This window comes from Salvelinus sp. IW2-2015, linkage group LG4q.1:29 (genome assembly GCF_002910315.2).
Source record: "Salvelinus sp. IW2-2015 linkage group LG4q.1:29, ASM291031v2, whole genome shotgun sequence".
Lineage (NCBI taxonomy): Eukaryota > Metazoa > Chordata > Actinopteri > Salmoniformes > Salmonidae > Salvelinus > Salvelinus sp. IW2-2015.
In genome coordinates this window covers 62,548,715-62,573,629 of record NC_036842.1, presented here as the reverse complement: position 1 = coordinate 62,573,629, position 24,915 = coordinate 62,548,715, and the positions used below count along the sequence as shown (strand labels likewise).

Here is a 24,915-nt window from a genome sequence, read left to right as displayed (position 1 = left end):
CATGTTGCTCACTATGTGTCTGCTGCAGAGGGACAAAAGAGCCATGAGAAAACGAGTTTTGATCAGCCATGGAAATTTGAAAACAAATTGGCTCCATATTTAAAAAGATGGAGAACAAGCTATGAAGGACAATTACTGGAGTTTTGGTGCAGGTACAGCCAACTAGCGCAACAATAATATAATCCCCATCACTAGTTGATATGGTGCATTTGGTTCTGACTAAGCTCCAAAAGCCTGACTCAGAGGTCACAGCTCCTCTAGTCACTTCAGCTACTCGTAGAGTGGTGCCACTTCGCTCCCCTATTTGGAGAACATGACAAGGGCAAGATTTACCAAGCATTTGCACCTGTTAGTTTCAGACAGTAATACAAGGGGAAAAAAGTCAAGCTGAGATTATGGATCTTATGGAACTGTGTGTGTGATGTGCTTGTTCACCAGGTAAAGTTGTGAAGCTGGGCCTTGCTGCAGAGGAGGTGGCCCTGTTCTTTGCTCAGATGCTTGACCATGAATACACCACAAAAGATGTGTTCCGAAACAACTTCTTCAAGGACTGGAGGAAGGTGAGGAGTGAAGGAGGAAGAAAAGCATAGAGACCAGCCCTTGAAACATCTTATTTTGTTTTCTAAGCTTGTTCTTGGCATAACATCAGTGGCTCAAGTTGTCGGTATAGCATATTTAAGATTAAAAAACTAACTATTTTGGAGTTGGAAGTCCAACCGAGAACCAAACAAGTAGTGGTTGAGAGTGTGAACATGGTCCTCAGGACCCTATACTGTTCAACTAATAGAGATATGTTGAATGTCCCTGCAGAGGTAACTACTGAACAAAAATATAAATGCAACAATTTCAACGATTTTACCAAGTTAAAGTTCATATTAAAAAAATAAATGAATTAAGCCCTAATCTATGGATTTCACATGACTGGGCAAGGGTCCAGCCAGTCAGAATGAGTTTTTCCCCACAAAAGGGTTTTATTACAGACATAAATACTCCTTTGTTTCATCAGCTGTCTGGGTGGCAGGTCTCAGACAATCCCACAGGTGAAGAAGCCGGATGTGGAGGTCCTGGGCTGCCGTGGTTACACGTGGTCTGCCGTAGTAAGGCTGGTTGGACATACTGCCAAATTCTCTAAAACAAATGTTGGAAGCGGCTTATGGTAGAGAAATTAACATTCAATTCTCTGGCAACAGCTCTGGTAGATATTTTTGCAGTCAGCATGCCAATTGCACGCTCCCTCAACTTGAGACATCTGTGGCAGTGTGTTGTGACAACCACATTTTAGTGGCCTTTCATTGTCCCCAGCACAAGGTTCACCTGTAAGGATCATGATGTTTTAATCAGCTTCTTGATATGCCACACCTATCAGGTGGATGGATTATCTTGGCAAAGGAGAAATGCTCACTAACAGGGATGTAAACAAATTTGTGCACCAAATCTGAGAGAAATAAGCTTTTTGTGAGTATGGAACATTTCTGGGATCTTATTTCGGATCATAAAACATGGGACCATCACTTTACATGTTGCATTTCTATTTTTGTTCAGTATAGATGCAGTATGACAGACATGGGTGTATGTGGGGTGTCCTCTGTACACAACACTCCACCAGGCCCAAAGGCGTATCATGCAGAATTAATTTCGTGCTGCTTAGTGCCCAATGCTCTTGAAAATATGATTTGTGTAAAGGCATTGATATGCTAATCCAGACAAGTCGCTCCCCGCATATGAACAAATCCAATTAAACTGTTTTATTATAACGGGAAACCTCTCTTCGCCTGACTGCCCCCAGTCTCCGCCCACCCGCTGCCTGTCAATCATGCTTAGAGGGAAGGTCGGTGGCTCCAAGTGTCCACACTGTCATTGGAGTGTCTGGACTGGATCTGTATTAGGGAAACTATCACAATTTTACTGGTGCCAAGACAATGCATTAGAGCTCCTTATCCCAGATTTTTATATTTATCTATAGCTAAACTCTCCTTCCTTTAAATATGTTGATGTGCTGCTAGTATGGATTCCTTGCTCAATGAATGTCCCCAATTATTTTTGGGGTTCTGGATTCTGGATATGTTGACATGCTGCTCTTATAGAATCCTTCCTCAAATAAGTGGAAATAAATTAGTCATATACACCCAAGTGTACAAAACATTATGAACACCTCTTTCCATGACATTGACTGACCAGGTGACCTTATAATCCCTTATTGATGCCACTTCTTAAATCCACTTCAATCGGTGTAGATAAAGGGGAGGAGACAGGTTAATAATGGATTTTTAAGCCTTGAGACATGGATTGTGTATGTGTGCCATTCAGAGGGTAAATGGGCAAGACAAAATATTTAAGTGTCTTTGAACGGGGAATGGTAGTAGGTGACAGGCGCACCGTTTTGAGTGTCAAGAACTGCAACGCTGTTGGGCTTTTCATGCTCAACAGTTTCCTGTGTGTATCAAGAATGGTCCACCAACCAATTTGACACGATTGTGGGAAGCATTAAGGTGTTCCTAATGTTTTGTACACTGTGTACATTGACATTTACTCAAATGGGCTTCCTGATTTATGGACAGAATGAGGTGGCCATAGTGACATCCCCGGGGCCGTGCAGGCCAACTCGTCTGCTGTAGGAGGCCACATTAAAGGGAGTCAATGTTGTCATGACATTTTACTGCAAAAAAAAAAACATTGAAATTAATCATAACTGAATAAAAGGGCTACTTGTTTAGCGTCCCTGTTGGAGGGGCCTGTTGGCATTCTGTGTTTTACTAGGTAGGTCTACTCAGAAGATTTCTGATTGACTGAGGACGAGGACAATTCGGTAGTGAATCTGTTTTTCGCGTTTTGTCCCTGTGTTTGTCTGAGCAGGAGATGACCCTGGAGGAGAGGGTGCTAATTAGTGACCTGAATAAGTGTGACTTTCGGGAGCTCCACAACATGCACAAGGAGAAGGTGGAGGCTAGGAAGGCCATGAGCAAAGAGGAGAAACTGGTGAGTGGCACTCGGACAAAACAGGGCGATTACTCAAGGTAGATCTAAATGGCTACTTCAATATTGGATTGAGTGTAATTGCTATGGATACAGAATATTGTGAGAGCGAAGGCGGTTCATAGCATTATTGGCATAGCTGATAACCAATATATATTTAATTCCAGGTGATGAAAGAGGCCAATCAGAAGATAGTGGAGGAGTATGGCTTCTGTATACTGGACCACCACCGGGAACGCATCGGCAACTTTAAGATTGAGCCGCCAGGTCTCTTCCGAGGACGGGGGGAGCACCCCAAACAAGGCATGCTTAAGAAGAGGATCCAGCCGGAGGACGTCATCATCAACTGTGAAAAGTAAGACTGGCTCAGATCAGAACATGAATGGCTAGTAAAGGGGAGGTTTCAGAAGTGAAAAGGGTTAATAAAAGGTAAGGTTACTGCCTGGAGAAACACTATGGAACAGTCCCACAACAGGTTTGGATGTGCAATATTCATCCTCTCCATTAGGTTTAGTAGTTGTATCTTGAGGAAGACTACAGTATGGTAGTTCTCCACACTTCTCCACTCCTCCAAGAACTGTGTCTTTTGACATTATGATCCAAGTCTGTGATTAACCTCCCAGTCACAGGTCTAAATTAGTGTCAGCTAAGGACTGATTTGTACCCTACGGAGACAGACCCTATGGAGCGTAGCGGTGTCGCAATGTTTTTCGTCACAAAAGGAACGACTCCTTGTAGTGTGCTCCAACATTTGACATGCTTCCGTGTCACATGAAAATTGTAACGTGCTGTATCACTCCTTGTGTAGCCGTGGGGGCAGTGTTGTGTAGGCAATGAAGCTCTCTTGGTTCCTTCATAACATGACATTCTATTTTTAGCTGATATGGTAGTGAATACATTTCAAGCAGCAAATTAAACTGGGATAATGTTGTAGGTTACACCGGCAAGTATAGAAATGTTTGCCAAGGCATATTTAATTATAAATCTGATTATTTCACATGGCAATGTGGGAAGCTAATCTACTTCAAAATCACTTCAAGATTGCTGTCTTGGTTTAGCTTGGCATTAAATAAGCATCTTATTTTGCATTGGTAACCAAATATAATCTGTGACTGCTCAAACCTTAAAATATTCCACCAAACTGACTTGTTGCAGATAAAATCAGTGCGTGATGACAGTGCACACAAAATCTACTTTTTCGCTAAAGTTTTCATGTACCATATAAAAAAACAAAACTTCAATGTGTTTCCATCACATTTTCAACTCTACCAATATTTTAGTCACAAACTGTTGCGTTAAATAGGATTTGTGCACAAACAGGTCACAGATACTTCAATGTGTTTCCACCCGCTGTGCGGGTAGGCTAGTTTTACATGATGTAATTATGGATAAGAGAATATTTTAATTTGTCAAGCATCGATCATCATGCCACCAGAATAAGACCTTCGATATTTATATCAAGCTCATCATCGTTCACTTTCACCACCCTGTGAAGTTCATTGTTTTATTTCTTCTGTAGCCTAATAAACTGAGGGGTTTCCCGAGTCGTAGTGGGAGGCCACATATCATCGCGTGACTCAAAGTTTACTTCGATATGATGGTCATTAGTGTTGGGCCAGTAACCGAAAGGTTGCTGGATTGAATCCCGAGCTGACAAGATAAAAATCTGTTCTGCCCCTGAGCAAGGCAGTTAACCCCCTGTTCCCCGTGCGCCGAAGACGAATGTCGATTATTGCAGCCCTCCGCACCTCTCTGATTCCGAGGGGTTGGATTAAATGCGAAAGACACATTTCAGTTGAAGGCATTCAGTTGTACAACTGACTAGGTATCCCCCTTTCCATTATTATATCAATATGTACGCATAAAGGCATTTTCACCGCCATTTATCGCATAATCCATTTTACCGACACAACAAGATCCCACCATGTCAAACAAACAAATGATATGTCTGCATTTATAAAATTGTACTTTAAACTTACTGTTTCTATCACAGCTATCGGGATTTATTTTTATACGGTATGACTGTACTTTCATAAGTGGATGAAAACATGGTTTGATAATGAAATTATGACATTCTATTTTTTGCTGATATGGATGTGAATACATTGAAGCATTATATAAAATTAGGATAATGTAGGTTACACTGGCAAGTATAACAATATTTGACAGGGCATATTATTTAATTATGAATCTGATTATTTCACATGGATATGTGGGAAGCTAAAAGGCTAGCTAGCCTGCCGTGTTTCGCCAACTTGCTAGTAAGGGAAGACGAGACTCTTCTTTTGCTTTCACCACAAATGAGAAGACGACAAGAAAATCTGGCACCCCCTTGGGAATGTTGAATTTTGGGAGTCTGGACTAGCACGGTATTATGTTACCAAAAGGTGCACTTTGCTCAAAAAAAATCTGACTCCACCCAGCACATGCAGATCTACGCATGTGAAGCTTGTAGAGGGCTTTAGGGTCTTTATGTAAATCAGCAAGCACCGCAGTAGTCGGGGTTAAACTTCAGCCCCTGTGTAATGATCTTCACTAGTTAACACAGCCACAAAATCATAAACCTTGTCTATTTATACAATTTCTCTTAATGTCATTTTAAACCAAATCATAAAGGGAAACTTCACCATTTTTCAACTTCATATTCATCATCCCCATGACCCCAACATCAACATATGTGAAAATGGTGCGTTTCTATGTGTTGTAGTAAAATAAATTGTTAGTAAGCATTGTCTACAAATTGGTTGATGTCATTGTAAACACTTATGTTTCAGTCTTTTTTACTACAAAACATAAAGGCGCCATTTTCAGACTATATGTATATGTGGACACCCATTCAAATGAGTGGATTCGGCTGATGGGAGTATAAAATTGAGCACACAGCCATGCAATCTCTATAGACAAACATTATCAGTAGAATGGCTTTAATGAAGAGCTCAGTCACATTCAACGTGGCACCGTCATAGGATGCCACCTCTCCAACAAGCCAGTTTGTCAAATTTCTGCCCTGCTAGACTTCCCCGGTCAACTAAGTGCTGTTATTGTAAAGTGGAAACATCTAGGAGCAACAACGGCTCAACTGCAAAGTGGTAGGCCGCCCAAGCTCTCAGAACGAGACCGCCGAGTGCTGAAGCGCGTAGCGTGTAAAAAAATTGTCTGTCCTTGGTTGCAACACTTACTACTGAATTCCAAACTGCTTCTGGAAGCAACGTCAGCACAAGAACTGTTCGTCGGGACCTTGGCCAAGCAGCCGCACAGAAGCCTAAGATCACCATGTGCAATGCCAAGCGTTGGCTGAAGTGGTGTTAAGCTTGCCACCATTGGACACTCGAGCAGTGGAAACGCGTTCTCTGGACTGATTAATCACGCTTCACCATCTGGCAATCCAACGGATGAATCTGGGTTTGGCGGATGCCAGGTGAACGCTGATTGCATAGTGCCAACTCTAAAGTTTGGTGGAGGAGGAATAATGGTCTGCGGCTGTTTTTCAGGGTTCGGCCTAGGACCCTTAGTTCCAGTGAAGGGAAATCTTTATGCTACAGCATAGAATGACATTCTAGACGATTCTGTGCTTCCAACTTTGTGGCAACAATAAATAAAAAAAACTTTAATTAATAAAAAAAATACTTAAATTAAGACCAACAAGCTAACGTTTGTTTTCATGAATTTTTAACGCAGCCAAAATTGTCTATCATAGTTATCTAGTGGAAACCCTGTGTAATGCTGTCTCTCATGCCTACAGTATCTGACCCGTGACCTCTCCACCCACCTTAGAAAGTCTTGTATCCCAGAGCCCCCTGCTGGTCACCACTGGAAGGAGGTTCGCCATGACAACACAGTGACCTGGCTGGCCAGCTGGACTGAGAATGTTCAGGGCTCCTGCAAGTATGTCATGCTCAACCCCAGCTCCAAACTCAAGGTATGAGGCATGTTTTTAAAATATTACCCTATGAGCTCCGGAGCCTCCTGATTTTTCTTTTCTATCTGATAATTAATTGCACCCAACTGGTATCCCAGGTCTAAATAGGTCTTGAATGGGGGGGGGGGAGCTGTGCAACTGGCTTCGATGTCCAGATTTGAATTTGCGGAACATAGGTAGTCAGGGTGGTGCAGTAACTGCAGACAGTTGTTGTCCTAAGTAACAATTCTCATATATAGTGCTTTAAAGTATTCATACCCCTTTTTGATGTGTTACAGCTTGAATTCAAAATTGATTAACTTAGTTTTACTCACCCATCTACACACAATACCCCATAATGGCAGTGAAAACATGTTTGAAAATGAAATGATGAAATATTTCATTTAAATAAGTATTCACACCCCTGGGTCACCTTTGACAGCTATAGTAACTGTCAATCTTTTTGGGTAAGTCTCGAAGAGCTTTCCACACCTGGATTGTGAAACATTTGCCCATTTATTATTTTCAACATTCTTCAAGCTCTGTCAAATTGGTTGTTGATCATTGCTAAACAACCATTTAAGTCTTGCCATAGATTTTCAAGTAGATTTAAGTCAACTATTATTTGGCCACTCAGGAACATTCACTGTTTTCTTGGTAAGCAACTCCAGTGTAGATTTGGCCTTGTGTTTTAGGCTATTGTTCTGAAAGGTGAATTAATCTCCCAGTGTCTGGTGGAAAGCAGACTGAACCAGGTTTTCCTCTAGGATTTTGGCGGTGCTTAGCTCTGTTTATTTTTTTCCTGGAACTCCCCAGTCCTTAACAATTACAAGCATACCCATAACATGACGCAGCCACCACTATGCTTGAATATATGGACAGTGGAACTCCGTAATATGTTTGGGGCATATCAAATATAACACTTTGTATTCAGGACAAAAAGTGAATTGCTTTGCCACATTTTTTGCAGAATTAATTTAATTCCTTGTTGCAAACAAGATGCATCTTTTGTAGGCTTGGGCAATATATTTCCGGGGTATTTCAAAATACAGACAGTGTAATTTTCAATACTGCTTCGCAGTGGCTGCGTGGGGGGTGCTACGGCACTGCATATAAGTTAAGTAAAACTACAGTACCAGTGAAAAGTTTGGTCACCTTCTCATTCAAGGGTTTTTCTTTATTTTTACTATTTTCTACATTGTAGAATAACAGTGAAGACATCAAAACTATGAAATAACACAATCATGTAGTAACCAAAAAAGTGTTATACAATTCAAAATATATTTTATATTCAAAGTAGCCACCCTTTGCCTTGATGACAGCTTTGCACACTATTGGCATTCTCTCAACCAGCTTCATGAGGAATGCTTTTCCAACAGTCTTGAAGGAGTTGAGCACTTGTTGGCTGCTTTTCCTTCACTCTGCGGCCCAACTCATCCCAAACCATCTCAATTGGGTTGAGGTCGGGTGATTGTGGAGGCCAGGTTATCTGATGCAGCGCTCCACCACTATCCTTTGTCAAATAGCCCTTACACAGCCTGGAGGTATGTTGGGTCATTGTCCTGTTGATAAACAAATGATAGTCCCACTAAACGCAAACCAGATGGGATGGTGTATTGCTGCAGAATGCTGTGGTAGCCATGCTGGTTAAGTGTTGCTTGAATTCCAAATAAATCACTCACCGTGTCACCAGCAAAGCACCCCCACATCACACCACCACCTCCATGCTTCACGGTGGGAACCACATGAGATTATCCATTTTGCTACTCCGTTTCTCACAAAGACACAGCGGTTGGAACCAAACATCTCAAATTTGGACTCATCAGACCAAAGGACAGATTTTCGCCGGTCTAATGTCCATTGCTCGTGTTTCTTGGTCAAGCAAGTCTCTTCTTATTATTGGTGTCCTTTACTAGTGGTTTCTTTTTAGCAATTCGACCATGAAGGCATGATTCACACAGTCTCCTCTGAACTGTTGATGTGTCTGTTACTTGAACTCTGAAGCATTTATTTGGGCTGCAATTTACTCTATAATGAACGTTACCTCTGCAGCAGACTCTGGGTAACTCTGGGTCTTCCTTTCCTGTGGCGGTCCTCATGAGAGGCAGTTTCATCATGGTTTTTGGGACTGCACTTGAAGAAACTTTCAAAGTTCTTACAATTTTCCGGATTGACCTTCATGTTTTAAAGTAATGATGTACTGTCATTTCTCTTTGCTTATTTGAGCTGTTCTTGCCATAATATGGACTTCGTATTTTACCAAATAGGGCTATCTTCTGTATACCACCCCTACCATGTCACAACACAACTGATTGGCTAAAACGCATTAAGAAGGAAAGAAATTCCACAAATGAACTTTTAACAAGGCACACCTGTTAATTGAAATGCATTCCAGGTGACTACCTCATGGCATTCTCTCAACCAGCTTCATAAGTGTGCAAAGCTGGCAAAGGGTGGCTACTTTGAAGAATCTCAAATAAAGAAATCAAAATATATAGTTTGTTTATGTCTTCACTATTATACAATGTAGTAAAAAATAAAGAAACCCTTGAATGAGTAGGTGTGTCAACTTTTGACTGGTACTGTATAAGAAATCTAAGATGTCAGAATTCTATCCAGCTCAGGGCTCAGCTATGCATTTGGTTGGCTAACTTGCAATCTGTGGCTAGATGTCAAGATCAAGCTTCTTGGTTACAGTAGAGACAACCTGTGTATCAGTCTCTTTAGCTAACATTACACTCCTTGTCATTGCCAATGAGACTGGCCTTTCTGCCATTTTCAAATATGAACATTCTTTCATTAATGAGCTCGAGGAGAACAGAGGAGTTGATCCTGATTCATGACACTCGCAGTTATCCTCCAATCACAATGGCTATCCAAATATTATACAACGGGAGCGTCTAATCTGGATGCTGATTGGTTAAAACCGCATTCCAGCCGTTGTCTATTCCACAAGTTACCACTGGCTAAAGCTATGACGTTGAAATTCCTATTTACTCTGTTCCATCTCACTGCTCAATTCACTGTCTCATCAGCCCAGCCAGGCAATTTACAGTGCATTCGGAAAGTATACCCCTTGACTTTTTTCACATTTTGTTACATTACAGCCTTATTCTAAAATGTATTTAAATTGTTTTTTTCCCCCTCAATCTACACACTACCCCATAATGACAAAGCAATAGCAGGTTTTTAGACATTTTTGCAAATGTATTAAAAATAAAACACATTTACATAAGTATTCAGACCCTTTACATAGTACTTTGTTGACGCAGCGATTACAGCCGAGTCGTCTTGGGTATGGCAGTATAAGCTAGGCGCACCTGTATTTGGGGAGTTTCTCACTTTGTCTTGTTGGATGAAGAGCGTCGCTGCATAGCTGTTTTCAGGTTTCTCCAGAGATGTTCAATCGGGTTCAAGTCTGGGCTCTGGCTGGGCCACTCGACGACATTCCGAGACTTGTCCTGAAGCCATTCCTGTGTTTTCTTGGCTGTGTGCTTACGGTCATGGTCCTGTTGAAGGTGAACCTTCACCCCAGGTCTTGAGCACTCCAGATTAGAGGTCGACCGATTAATCGGAATGGCCGATTTAATTAGGGCCTATTTCAAGTTTTCATAACAATCGGAAATCGGTATTTTTGGGGCCGATTTGCCAAAAACGTTTTTTTTTTTTTTTTTTTTTTTTTTTTTTTTAAAAAAAATAATGTGTGAATTTTTTTATTTTATATATATATATATATATAATAAAAAAAGATACCTTTTTATTTAACTAGGCAAGTCAGTTAAGAACACATTCTTATTTTCAAGGACGGCCTAGGAACGGTGGGTTAACTGCCTCGTTCAGGGGCAGAACGACAGATTTTCACCTTGTCAGCTCGGGGGATTCAATCTTGCAACCTTACAGTTAACTAGTCCAACGCAATAACGACCTGCCTCTCTCTCGTTGCACTCCACAAGGAGACTGCCTGTTACGCGAATGCAGTAGGCCAAGGTAAGTTGCTAGCTAGCATTAAACTTATCTTATAAAAAAAACAATCAATCATAATCACTAGTTAACTACACATGGTTGCTGATATTACTAGATATTATCTAGCGTGTCCTGCGTTGCATATAATCTGACTGAGCATACAAGTATCTGACTGAGCGGTGGTAGGCAGAAGCAGGCGCGTAAACATTCATTCAAACAGCACTTTCGTGCGTTTTGCCAGCAGCTCTTCGTTGTGCATCAAGCATTGCACTGTTTATGACTTCAAGCCTATCAACTCCCGAGATGAGGCTGGTGTAACCGAAGTGAAATGGCTGGCTAGTTAGCGCGCGCTAATAGCGTTTCAAACGTCACTCGCTCTGAGCCTTCTAGTAGTTGTTCCCCTTGCTCTGCATGGGTAACTCTGCTTCGATGGTGGCTGTTGTCGTTGTGTTGCTGGTTCGAGCCCAGGGAGGAGCGAGGAGAGGGACGGAAGCCAAACTGTCACACTGGCAATACTAAAGTGCCTTTAAGAACATCTAATAGTCAAAGGTTAATGAAATACAAATGGTATAGAGGGAAGTAGTCCTATAATAATTACAACCTAAAACTTTCTACCTGGGAATATTGAAGACTCATGTTAAAAGGAACCACCAGCTTTCATATGTTCTCATGTTCTGAGCAAGGAACTGAAACGTTAGCTTTCTTACATAGTACATATTGCACTTCTTCTTTCTTTTCCAACACTTTGTTTTTGCATTATTTAAACCAAATTGAACATGTTTCATTATTTACTTGAGGCTAAATTGATTTTATGATGTATTATATTAAGTTAAAATAAGTGTTCATTCAGTATTGTTGTAATTGTCATTATTACAAATAAATAAAAAATAAAAAGAATAAAAACATAAATAAAAATTGGCCGATTTTAATCGGTATCGGCTTTTTTGGTCCTCCAATAATCGGTATCGGCGTTGAAAAATCATAATCGGTCGACCTCTACTCCAGAGCGCGAATCTTTTAGGTGCCCTTTGGCAAACGCCAAGCGGGCTGTCATGTGCATTTTTTTGCTGAGTGGCTTTTGTCTGGCCACTACCATAAAGGTGTGATTGGTGGAATGCTACAGAGATGGTTGTCCTTCTGGAAGGTTCTCCCATCTCCACAGAGGAACTCTAGAGCTCTGTCAGTGACCATAGGGTTCTTGGTCACCTCCCTGACCAAGGCCCTTCTCCCCTGATTGCTCAGTTTGGCCAGGCAGACAGCTCTAGGAAGAGTCTTGGCGGTTCCAAACTTCTTTCATTTAAGAATGATGGAGGCCATCGTGTTCTTGGGGACCTTCAATGCTGTCATTTTTTGGTACCCTTCCCCAGAGCTGTGCCTCGACACAATCTTGTCTCGGAGCTCTACGGACAATTCCTTTGACCTCATGGCTTGGTTTTTGCTCTGAAATGCAACTGTGGGACCTTTATATAGACAGGTGGGTGCCTTTACAAATCATGTCCAATCAATTGAATTCACCACAGGTGGACTCCACGTTTGTAGAAACATCTCACGGATGATCAATGGAAACAGGATGCAGCTGAGCTCAACTTCGAGTCTTATAGCAAAAGGTCTGAATACTTATGTAAATAAGGTATTTCTGTTTTATTTTTTTAATTTAACTTAGCAAAACTTTCTGGACCTATTTTTGTTTTGTCATTATGGGGTGTTGTGTGTGTGTGTAGGTTGATAAATGTTTTATTTAATCAATTTTAGAATGAGGCTGTAACAAAACAAAATGTGGTAAAAGTCAAAGGGTCTGAATACTTTACGAACACACTGTATAAACTTGATCACCACTATAAAAATTAACTAGACATTATCTGACAACCTCTGATTCAGAGGGGTTGGGTTAAATGCGGAAAACAACGGAATGCATCTCTTTCCCCCTACTGGATCAAGATCCCTGTTGCCTAAAATTGTGATTAAGTAAAATTATATATTTTTAAAACATTTAATTAGCGCCCCCTGTGTGCTTTTCCGATAATACCCTGGTATGGTACAGAAACGGTATGACGATATGAGAATCTGGATACCTCCCAACCTTAATGTTTTGGAATATTTTTATTCTTTACGGGCTTCATTTTCACTGTGTCAATTAGGTTAGTATTGGGGAGTAACTACAATGTTGATTCATTCCTCAGAGAGTTTAATTGCTATGATACGAAAAAAACAAACTGTTTTTAAAGTCACCAATTGCCTCCATGGTGAAATTCCTGAGGTTTCCTTCCTCTCCGGCAACTGAGTTAGGAAAGTCGCCTGTATCGTTGTAGTGACTGCATATGTTGATACACCACCCAAAGTGAAATGAATAACTTCACCATGCTCAAAGGGATATTCATTGCCTGCTTTAAAAAAATATATATGTATCCACCAATTGGTGCCTTTTTCTTTGACCCCTGGTCTGGGGTTGAATCTGTGTTTGAAATTCACTGCTTGACTGAGGGACCTTACAATTATCTGTATGTGTGGGGTACAGAGAGGAGGTAGTCCATATACAAAAATCATGTTAAACACTATTTTTGAACACAGTGAGTCCATGCAACTTATGTGACTTGCTATTCAGACTTTTACTCCCGAGCCCATTTAGGCTTGCCATAACAAAAGGGTTGACATACTTGACATTTCAGCTTTTCATTTTTTATCAATTTGTAGAAATGTCTAAACATTCCACTTTGACAAATTGTGTGTGTAGGCCAGTGATGACAAAATCTCAATTTAATCTATTTTAAATTCCGGCTGTAACGTAACAAAATGTCGATGTGAATACTTTCTGAAGCCACTGTAGGTGTCTGCGTACGAGAGGTGTACGTGTTTTGTATGTCTTTGTCTTCAGAGCTACCAAATTCCTTAAATCTTATGGCTGCAGGGGCAGTATTGAGTAGCTTGGATGAAAGGTGCACAGAGGTGCCCAGATTAAACGGCCTGCTCCTATGTCATAGTTGCATATTATTATTAGTATTGGATAGAAAACACTCGGAAGTTTCTAAAACTGTTTGAATTATGTCTGTGAGTATAACAGAACTCATATGACAGGCAAAAACCTGAGAAGTTCCACTTCCTGTTTGGAATTTTTCTGGGGGTGCCAGATTTTCAACCAAGCTCTCATTGAAATTACAGTGAGATATTGATGTGGTTTCACTTCCTACGGCTTCCACTAGATGTCAATAGAACTTTGTCTGATGACTCTAATGTGAAGGGTGGCCGAAGGAGACAGGATTTAGTCACCACTGCCACGAGGTGATCACGCATTGAAGAGGCGCGTTCACGTGAGATGCATCGGTCAATGTAATTCTCCGGTTGGAACGTTATTCAAGATGTATGTTAACAACATTCTAAAGATTGATTCAGTACATCGTTTGACATGTTTCTACTGACTGTAACGGAACTTTTGGACATTTCGTCACGTTATAGTGGTCGCGCTTTGTGACTTTMGTTWYSSKWWWMSSRWAACKATTCCAAAGTAGCTAATTGGACATAAATAACGGACATTATCGAACAAATCAAGCATTTATTGTGGACCTGGGATTCCTAGGACTGCATTCTGATGAAGTTCATCAAAGGTAAGGAAACATTTATCATGTATTTTCTGGTTTCTGTTGAGTCCAACATGGCGGCTAATTTGGCTATTGTTCTGAGCTCTGTCTCAGACTATTGCATGGTTTATTTTTCCGTAAAGTTTTTTTGAAATCTGACACAGCGGTTGCATTAAGGAGAGGTATATCTATAATTCCATTTGTGTAACTTGTATTATCATCTATATTTATGATGAGTATTTCTGTTGAAACGATGTGGCTATGCAAAATCACTTGATGTTTTTGCAACTAGTGAATCTAACGCGCCAATGTAAACTCAGATTTTTTGATATAAATATGAACTTAATCAAACAAAACATGCATGTATTGTGTAACATGAAGTCCTATGAGTGTCATCTGATGAAGATAATCAAAGATTAGTGATGAATTTTATCTCCTTCTGGTTTTTGTGAAAGCTATCTTTCGCTGGAAAATGGCTGTGCTTTTTGTGGTGATCCAACATAATCGTTTGTAGTGCTTTCGCTGAAAAGCATATTTGAAATCGGACACTTTGGTGCGATTAACAACAAGATTACCTTTAAAATGATATAAGACATATGAATGTCTGAAGAATTTTCATTATGAGATTTCTGTTGTTTGAATATGGCGCCCTGCACTTGGACTGGCTGTTGTCATATCATCCCGGTAGCGGGATTGCAGCCATAAAAGGTTAACTTGCGAGCAGAATGTTCATTGTTGCCTTTTAAGAATGAGCCATCTGAATGGAGAACAGGCTACCATTGTGTGTGTGCAGTTGTAAGAATCTAACAGATATTTCAATCAATTTAGTTTAACGGAACCTCTCAGAAAGCCTAGTAATTTTATTGCAATGGCCTACAATATCTCCAATGCCACAAAGTGGTAGCCTTGTGGCATTTTCATGGGTAAAACATACAGCAAAACATGTATCAGAAACCCAAGGCTGGTTGTTAGTCTCTCCAATTGTCCTGAACAATGTTTTATAAGATATATAGTTGATGACCTTCCATTCATTCAAACACGCACAGATTGCCATAGTGCATTTACTTGCTTCATACAGTTAGGAAAATGACTCTCAATTTGATCTCGAAATTGCTTCGATTATTTACATAGATTCTGTTTGAATACTGCATGGCCATTATGATTAGGTTCCGCAGCTGTTGAAATGTTTAGTTTCTTTTGTCATAGAGCAGTTGGGTGTGTGTTGTACTGTATTTTACCAAGGCATATTGAATAGAGGAAACCTTTTGAGTTTAAGTTGAGGGCGTGATTTGTGCTTTTGAATAGTTGAATAGGCCTAGAAGTCATACTGGGAACTTCTGAAGCTTTGTCTATTGTGAACAATTTTTGTGAGTTTTAAGGAGAGGTCTGTGGGGAGCACATGTATCTGCGAGTTTAGAAGCCATTTTCTTTTGTGTTGCTTGAGAGGAACATGTCGGGATTCAGTGCAATTTGTCACCTTTGTTGTGTTAAGTGGTGTATATGGATCAGAGGTGTGTGTGTGTGTGTCTGTGATTCAAATTGCCATCTCTCCACCACTGCTTAGTGAGAGAAGTGTGCATTGAGATTTGTTGGGTAAAGCGGGTGCTGCTGCTGAGAGATCAGATAGAGACGAACTGGTCTTTGACCATGGTGTTTACAGGACATGTAAATCCACTCCGTATCCAACCTTTCATCTCCACTGTGGTGATGGTCTGCTCTATCTCCCTGGAGTCTTTCAGAGATTAACAAGGTTACTCAGAGGCTTAAAATACAGTCTCTATCACTATCCTACCCATACAACTCCCACAAATCTCTTCCTCTACTGCATTTCTGAAGGATTCCATTTCATGACATTCTGCCAATACACAAACAGAGGAAAATAAACTAGTACTAGGGTCTATGATTCTTCTCTCGCTCACTGTTCACTACCTCTCGTTCCCTCACAATCAAATCGGAATGGAATATCAACATGGCGAGTTCCTGAGCTCCTAGCCTCTTGGTCCTCTCACATCACCATCTCCTCTCTTCCCTTCCTCCTTCCACATACCTCCTCCCTCCTCGTATCTCCCAGTTCTTTATTTTGAAGGTTAAGTTATTCCACAATTTGTCGCCATGACGATGCGGTGGTGGCAACAGCGAGGTGGGAGTCAGGTTGTGTGGGACTAGCTAATTAAACAGCCGCTGGCTAGTTCTACACTACTACGCAAACACAATGTCACCCTTTCTGACTGGCTCTCTCCATTAGACATTTAACAGGTTAGACACGTGGAAGAATTGGATTACTAGACACATGACTATGAATACATTGTTTTAGCCACAATCTCATGAAATACTAAAAGGGCTATGATTGAGTGTTGGCCCTCGGTTGTCGCAAGTGCAAGGCTTTTGAATGAGAATGCACTGCCTGGAGGCTGCACCTTACCATGTAATAAAATCCATGTGGATAGACCATGTAAAGAAGATGTATTCCTAAGGCTCAGTGTTGTGGTTCCCCAGGGTGAGAAGGACTGGGAGAAGTATGAGGTGGCCCGCCGGTTGAAAAGCTGTGTGAATGGGATCCGCCAGCAGTACCAGCAGGACATCAAGTCCAAACAGATGGAGACCCGCCAGAGAGCTGTGGCCCTTTACTTCATAGATAAGGTCTGTCTCTCTGTGACCCTCCTCTGCCATACATGGGTTGATGGGTATTAAACCACAGCCAAGGGAAAATGTAAATACTCCAGTTCTTTAGTCAGTCACCCCATTCTGCCAGACCATATCCCCTGTGTATGCTAACTCTGGTGGTGTCCTCCAGCTGGCCCTGAGAGCGGGAAACGAGAAGGAGGAGGGCGAGACGGCGGACACGGTGGGCTGCTGCTCCCTGAGGGTGGAGCACCTCACCCTCCACGACCTGCTGGAGGACAAGGACTGTGTGGTGGAGTTTGACTTCCTGGGTAAAGACTGTATCCGCTACTACAACAAGGTCCCCGTAACCAAGAGGGTAAGGAGCCAGCAGCCTCAGTACTACTAACAAGGTCCCCGTCACCAAGAGGGTAAGGAGACAGCAGCCTCAGTACTACTAACAAGGTCCCCGTCACCAAGAGGGTAAGGAGCTAGCAGCCTCAGTACTACTAACAAGGGATGTTTGAAATGGCACCCTAAATATACTACTTTTGGCCAGGCAGTCAGAGTAGGTGCCCTGGGGTGGAGGACTGTAGTGCGCCCTGGGGAGAGCCCCCCGGGATAACTTTTAAATTGAGGAATATGCCAACACTAAAACCCAAAAGACTGCTTTATGTGTTCAAGATAAAGTATTGAAGGAAAAAATGTATCCAAAAACTTGTCTACTCAAACTTTTAACTGATTTTCCCATCATGCCCAATATTAAAGTAACCGTCCATCATTTCTATAAAATATGACCTATCATTAAAGCTGGAATCCTTAATGGTGAAACGGCCACATCCGGTGGCGATATTACATCAACAAAGTTATTGCAAACAACGAACACTGTTTTTTCCCCTCGGACATCAAGGCACATGCGATAGAAGAGCACAATATGTAATGCTATTTTGGATAATTTTTTCCCATGCTGCGCTATGGTCAGCTTGGAAGCAAAAACAATGGTGGTGCAGCGACCAGTGGCCCCGTTTCCCGCTACTGCAGATTGCGTCTTTAACTACAATATGAGTGAAATAGTTTCTTCCCAAAAATGGTAATTATGTATGTTAAAAAGCAGCTTTTCTGTGTTTCAATGGTGTGGGCATACCCCAACAACAGTATGGTGTGGGTGTATACCGGTCATCATTTTTTTAAATGAATGACAAGTAAACAGCTCAGCCAAAGAGCCATCTCAGACAAAAAACATAACGTTACACGAGGAAATGGCAAGCATTTTGGGAAAGGTCTGTTTGAGATACAAGTTTAAGGTGTGTTTAAAAGAAATATTATAATAATAATTCTGTAATGTATGCTTTGGCCACATGAATATAGGCCAAGTCAACATTATTTGTGTATGAGTTAACATAATTAGCTTTTAAAAGGTGAGATTTTCAAAGGACAGTTATGTTACTTTAAATCCATCAAAGTAATTCTGACACCAAAAAAAACAGAATAGAGAAATATATTTTTCAATTTTCGCCTGGCTCCGTTCTCTGTGTTCTGCCAAGCAGCTGTCTGTCAGGTGGAAATGAGGCTAAACAACATTAGCTGGTGAGTGTCAGGATTCAGCCCCAGTATGATTCAGCCATCCTATCTCCAAGATCGAATAGGAAATGTTGCACCTGACAGACAGTTCATTTTTTTGGGGCAGAAGGTGTAATTATTCAAATGAGAGTATATTTAAAAGCAACACATCAGGTAAAGTTAATGAGTGTTCTGAATATTTTAGCATGTTTATTCCGAGGGAAGGGGATAGCTGGTTAATTTCAGATTAGATGGAAGGAATTCTCATTCCAGCTCCATGGGAGAGCATGATGAATTGCAATGCAAAGTGTTGGCTAGCCAGATCATCACAATCATTCATTATCTGTTTACCAAGCTTCACTTGCCAGCATCTGCATTCTGTGTCCGGTCACTTTGCTTATCATCTAAACAGAATTTATAATGTTGAACCACCATACTGCTGCATTCTCCTATCAAACATAGCTGTGTCGTAGACATCTGTTCATACATAAACAGCCTGTGATGAGTGCAGATTGTTGCCATGTTTTCAGGTCCATCCTGATGACACCGACACATTGGTTGATCAATCAGCCGTTGTCTCTGTTGCTCCACTCCAGACACTGAGTCTGGAATAAATCTTTCGAAATCCTCATGCGTCCATCCGTTCATCACAGGCTCTTATTTCCCTATTAATTTAGTTCTGGCACAAGAATAAATTGTCATTCAAATCAGTCTGTTTTGAAAAGCAACACATCTGCTACCATTAATTAGTTCCTTGCATATTTTAGCTGGTTTATTTAGAGCAGGAGGAAAACAGGACTTCTTGGAAATGTCAAATATAATTGAGTGGATCTTTTTTCCTCTCCCCTGTGAGCTGGACGAATGGGGTAGACAGCCCTGGGCTCTCCTATCATGATCAGTGTGTAGACTAGCTGTGAGCAGCTGTTTCTGGTCCGGAGGTCTAGGACCGACAGGGTGGGATGTAAAACCAGTCTCTCTTTGTCTTGTCCTTGTTTTGTTTATCCAGGTGTTCAAGAACCTCAAGCTCTTCATGAAGAACAAGGAGCCTGGAGACGACCTGTTTGATCGCCTCAACGTGAGTCGCACAGAACCAGTCTGGCTTGTTTATCTCAACATGTAAAAAAGAAAACATCCCTCACAGCATGTTGCTGTGCTGTAGACGGCTGTAGCCTGACGATATGGTAAAGCCCAGTGAGTGACCATAACAGCCGCAAGTGTGAATTTAGCCTCAGAGAACCCTCTCCATCCCGCTGTGTGTTTGCCTGTAGCCTCTGTCTACTCCCAGCCTCTCTGGTGCCTTAAAGGGAGAGCAGGAAGGCAAAGAGGCCGATATTGGGTGGGTGGATTATATATAAATCCTCTGTCCTTTCACCTCTCCTTTCGGCAGAAGGAAGGCATCGTCACCAGGCAGTGGGGGAGGTCTTGCCCGGTGGCCAAGGTTATTGCTATGATTGGTGTGAAATGACATGGTTGTGATCCGCTCCTGAGAGGCGGGCGGGGGGCCTCCTTTGTGACCTAAGGCACATCAGGAAATGGAGGGGCATGTTGGAGGGTGAAATGTTAATCGCTGCTCTGAGCCGAGCTGATTGACACTTTTTAAAAGGCCAGGTGAGCGGGTGGGAGATGATGTAAGCACCAGCCACGGAATAAATTGGTACAGGCTCTAATAACTGCCTTCCCTCCACCACGTTTAGCTGGGCCAGGCTTGAGACCTGATTATCCACCTGCTACGGACAGTAAAAGGGTCTGAGTTTGTGTGACTGTCAGTGTGCATGTACAGTAGCCTATATAAAGGAACCGCAGTGGGTAGTACAGTACATGTCTGGCTCAACGTTGCTACCGGAGTGAGTGGCCGGTTCAAACTTCTACCTCCCGTGTGGCTGAGTTGGTAGAGCATGTCACTTGCAACGCCACGGTTGTGGGATCGATTCCTACGGGGGACCGGTATTGAAAAAGTATGGGGGAAATTAACAAAACAAATGTTTCGCTCACTACTGCAAGTCGCTCTGGATAAGAGTGTATGTTAAATTACTAAAACGTCAATATATTCAGGCTGAGAACTAGGAGTGTGTAATATGGAGTTTATATGTTAGCATCCCACCATCAGCAGCTTCTCAAACCCTTGTGATGTACCTGTCCTGCTGTCCAAACCTTCTCCACGGCATTCTTGACCCTTTATCTCTGGCAGTCAGAGCAGGTTCAGGGAGAACATAACACAACCAGACAGTAGCTGACCACAAGGCTAGGCTGAGGTATCTCTGCAGTCCAGAGCCATGGTATCAGTGAAGGCCAGATGGATGTGGTCTGATACTGGCTCACCTCCATCCATCGCCTCTGTCAAGACTTCTGTCAGGGGTCAATATCACTACACACCTGGATGCTCACAGATAGCAGATCACACCTGTCTGTACACACACACACACACACATACAAACGCAGTGTGAGAACAGCCTTGGTAAGAGAGAAGCTCCTATTGTTAGTGTAACACTTAACCACTGTAATGACACCAGCATGTAGAGGACAACATTTGACCCCCAAATTCACAGCCAGTGTCATTATAGTCTCTGCAAGAGCAGGAAGACAATTAAGAATGCAGATGTGTGTGTGACGGCATCCTGGGGTTTGGGCTCCCCCAGTGGGTGAGGAATGGGTGGAGGGGTATGAAGGTCGTTCTACCCAGCAGCCTCTCTGTATGAGGGGACGGGAGGGATGGGTGTGTCCTGAGTGACCCAGGTCTGTCTCCGATTTGAGATTTTCATTATACCAGCATCACCCTTACGCCACAACACTGTCGTGCTCTAGGATCTCACTGGGATTGCTTTAGTTAATTCATCGTCTATACACACACCCATGTGACGCCCATGTGATTGTGTGTACTGGGTGTCATTACAGCTGTAGACCTCTGCTCTTAGCCTCCAATGCATATTTTGTTATTTATATATATTTTTTATTTACCAGAAGCTTCTATCCAGAGCAACTTACAGGAGCAATTAGGGTTAAGTGCCTTGCTCAACACTTTTTTTCAATGATTCGAACAAGCGACCTTTCGGTTACTGGCCCAACGCTCTTAACCGCTAGGCTACTTGCCACCTTGTTATTGGTGAGGAGAGCCTTACTGTGTGGTGGTGCAGTTAATGGAAATGTAATTCTTGTCTTTTAGGCAGATCTAACTATTTAATAAGTCAGAGGAAAGTAATATGATGGCCTTTTTTAATCTACTCCTTATTCTGTATGATGATGGCGATAATGCAGAGACAGTATTTTTCATTTTCTTCCAATGCAGGTCCAGGTCCAATGCAGACTTTTAAAAAAAAATCGATATCAAATAATTTCAGGGTAACAATTAAGTACCTTTTTATGTGATTGTTTTCAATTAAAATAGTAAAAAAGAAACATCTTCTTAGCAAAGAGCAATCTTTCAAGCAAGAATTGGACAGGGACTGTCTGGGAGTGGTCTGACTGGGGAGGGGAAAACTGAAAACTAGCCGTTATTGGCAGAAAGGTTTGGAACCCTCTTTCTTATTGGTCTAACTAATTAAACTCCATACCACAAACAGGCTGAAATTTCAGCCTGTCTATTCATACAGTTGTTACACTAAAAGGGCATTATCATAAATTTTGCAATTTCATAGTATTATTCCAACCTCATTGAGGGAAAGTATATAACAGGCAAATCATGTTTTTGACTACTCTGGGCCTTTTATGGAATACTGAGTTCAAACATCAGGACTATACTGCCATCTAGTGTTTCTGGACATACTTTTTCACACCTGTCTCGATCCAGTTCTCGATTCTTGCGTATGTGTGTCTCCTCCCTCTAGACGTGCTTGTTGAATAAGCACCTGTCATCCCTGCTGCCTGGCCTGACTGCTAAGGTATTCAGGACTTTCAACGCCTCCATCACCCTGCAGGAGCAGCTCCGACAGCTGTCCAACAGTACGTCCCCCAAACACCACACATACATTTACATGCCATCCTTAGAGGTGCACCTGTTCTTTTATAGAATTTGTTTACCAGACTTGTCCATCAACCTGTTCAAATGTCTGTGAATGCAATGGCTATGTTTAGAACTCCTGCAAGATCCCGCTATGGAGCTGCATCTCATGCCCTGCCTGTTAATTTCAGCAGTGATTCATTCCTTTAGAACACTGTTGTGTATCAGTCCCAGCATGTTCTGTGTTCACTCTGTATTAGTGTCCCTGCTTGCAGTATGTTGGCTGAGATTCTCTCAGCGTGCTGAGTTATTACATTGTTAGTCCCTATGTTTTGCTGGGGCCCAGTATCCCCCTCCCTCCCCTCTTTCCCCTCTCATGGTGGGATGGTTCTCTGGATTGTTACTGAGATTAAATCTGTTCAGTGTGGGTAGCACCCTCTAATTAAATTAGACATGTGCATGTGTTCAAAGGCAAGCAGGTGCAAGTGAGAATGATCTGGGTGGGGGAAGAGTACATTGGCCAGGGGGAGGGTCTCTGGAGGTACAGAAAGGAAATGGAGTGCTCCCTGGTGGTCTGGTAATCAAACATTCACTCACCCCCTCTGCACATTAAACGTTTGACTGCTCTGTATATATTGCTTGAATTAAGCCATCCACTTTATCTTGTAATGACCAGTGAGCTTATGTATTTCCAATGAGCTAAGGTATTAACTTCACTCACCACCAACATTCATAGTCCTTTGTTCCCCTGTTGTTCCACAGTGACAGACAACCCGGCAGAGAAGCTGCTCTCCTACAACAGGGCCAACCGAGCTGTTGCAGTTCTTTGTAACCACCAGCGGGTGCCGCCAAAGACCTTTGATCAGTCTATGGCCAACCTCCAGTCCAAGGTGAGGGGGATCAACAGATACTTGATACATAGATAAATCGAGGGTGATATATGATAGTGACGTTGTCGTGTCCTATTTTAGCTCAATGTTTACTTCAGTCTGCCCTCTCTCGTCATACACCATTTCCAGATTGATGGCAGGAGGGAGCAGTTGGCCCTGGCCAAGAGTGAGCTGAAGCTGGCCAAGAAGGAGGTCCAAGCTCACAGTTCAGACAGCAAGCTGCAGGCGTGAGTTGCCCTTACTGGCAGCAGACAGACAGGGAAAATGATTGCTCAACAGGGCAGACAATATTCAGACTGAACTCCTGTGTGTGTTCAGGGTGGTGGAGCGTAAGAAGAAGGCTGTGCAGCGCTGTGAGGAGCAGCTTATGAAGATGGAGGTTCAGGCCACAAACCGAGAGGAGAACAAGCAGATCGCACTGGGCACCTCCAAACTCAACTACCTGGACCCACGCATCAGCGTGGCCTGGTGAGGGTACACACACACACACACACACACACACACACACAAACAGGTCTGAAATATGACACTGTATGTGCATCTGGCACCTAAATTATGTATTCACACGCATTTGCAACATACATTATTATCCAGTTATTAATGTTGTGCATTATTTCTTATACGTTTTGCCCTCACCATAGGTGTAAGAACATGGAGGTGCCCCTGGACAAAATTTATAACAAATCTCAGAGGGATAAGTTTGCCTGGGCTGTTGACATGACCGGGGCAGATTTTATATTCTAAGTCAGCCTCTACTCTTTAGTTCTACCTAAATGTAAAGACTAGGAGGCAGGTTTTATCCTCTGCTCTCTGGTTTTAACTGCCCATGTGTTGAACTACAGAACCCTTGAATTTTTCCCTCCACTTCACAGCAAGTTTTTTCCAAGTTTAATTGTTGTATTGCTGTTGGCACTTTTTAATTATTTTTTTTACTATTGTTAATGGTAAACTAAGATGATCTTCTAGAAAGTATGGAGAACGTTTCCTTTTATAAACATTTAATAAAGTTTCTTAAGAAAAGAACAGCAAAGCCTCTTCTGTGTTTTTTGCATGTCAGCTCCTCTGTTATCAGACATGCCTTTAGCATGTCTCGCCTAAGGTCATCATGAATGGATGTTATCACCACAGTCATAGAGCTGTCCATGTGGATGGAGTGATGTCAGGTGTGACTTGGTGTGCAATGTAAAGAGTCAGGAATTGAAAGTGTTAGGGTCTGATTGTTGTTCAGTCAAGATAACCTCTAGTGCAGGGATCAGCAACTATACTGAACAAAAATATAAATGCAACAATTTCAAAGATTTTACTGAGTTACAGTTCATATTAGGAAATCAGTAAATTGAAAACTTCATTAGGCCCTAATCTATGGATTTCACATGACGGAATACAGATACCTTAAAGGTAGCAGCGTGGATCAGAAAACCAGTCAGTGTCTGGTGTTCCCACCATTTACCTCATGGAGCACGACACATCTCCTTCGGAAACTGGAACATGCTGTCATACGCGTTGATCCAGAGCATCCCAAAC

The 24,915-nt window shown here is 42.0% G+C and overlaps 1 protein-coding gene across 4 annotated transcripts in view; it reads left to right on the top strand.

The window, feature by feature from the left end:
- zgc:173742 (DNA topoisomerase I, mitochondrial) overlaps positions 1 to 24,414 on the top strand; it is a 35,193-nt gene extending 10,779 nt beyond the window's left edge. For all 4 annotated transcript variants that reach the window (XM_023985357.2, XM_023985358.2, XM_023985356.2 and 1 more), the window contains exons 9-20: positions 439 to 560; positions 2,854 to 2,976; positions 3,141 to 3,328; positions 6,748 to 6,892; positions 16,903 to 17,046; positions 17,201 to 17,386; positions 19,574 to 19,642; positions 22,389 to 22,503; positions 23,264 to 23,391; positions 23,521 to 23,618; positions 23,710 to 23,859; positions 24,033 to 24,414. In XM_023985357.2, coding sequence (XP_023841125.1) covers positions 439 to 560; positions 2,854 to 2,976; positions 3,141 to 3,328; positions 6,748 to 6,892; positions 16,903 to 17,046; positions 17,201 to 17,386; positions 19,574 to 19,642; positions 22,389 to 22,503; positions 23,264 to 23,391; positions 23,521 to 23,618; positions 23,710 to 23,859; positions 24,033 to 24,135 — 1,571 coding nt within the window. In that variant the 3' untranslated portion in view covers positions 24,136 to 24,414. The remainder of the gene's footprint in view (positions 1 to 438; positions 561 to 2,853; positions 2,977 to 3,140; positions 3,329 to 6,747; positions 6,893 to 16,902; positions 17,047 to 17,200; positions 17,387 to 19,573; positions 19,643 to 22,388; positions 22,504 to 23,263; positions 23,392 to 23,520; positions 23,619 to 23,709; positions 23,860 to 24,032) is intronic.
- Positions 24,415 to 24,915: the final 501 nt, after the last annotated feature.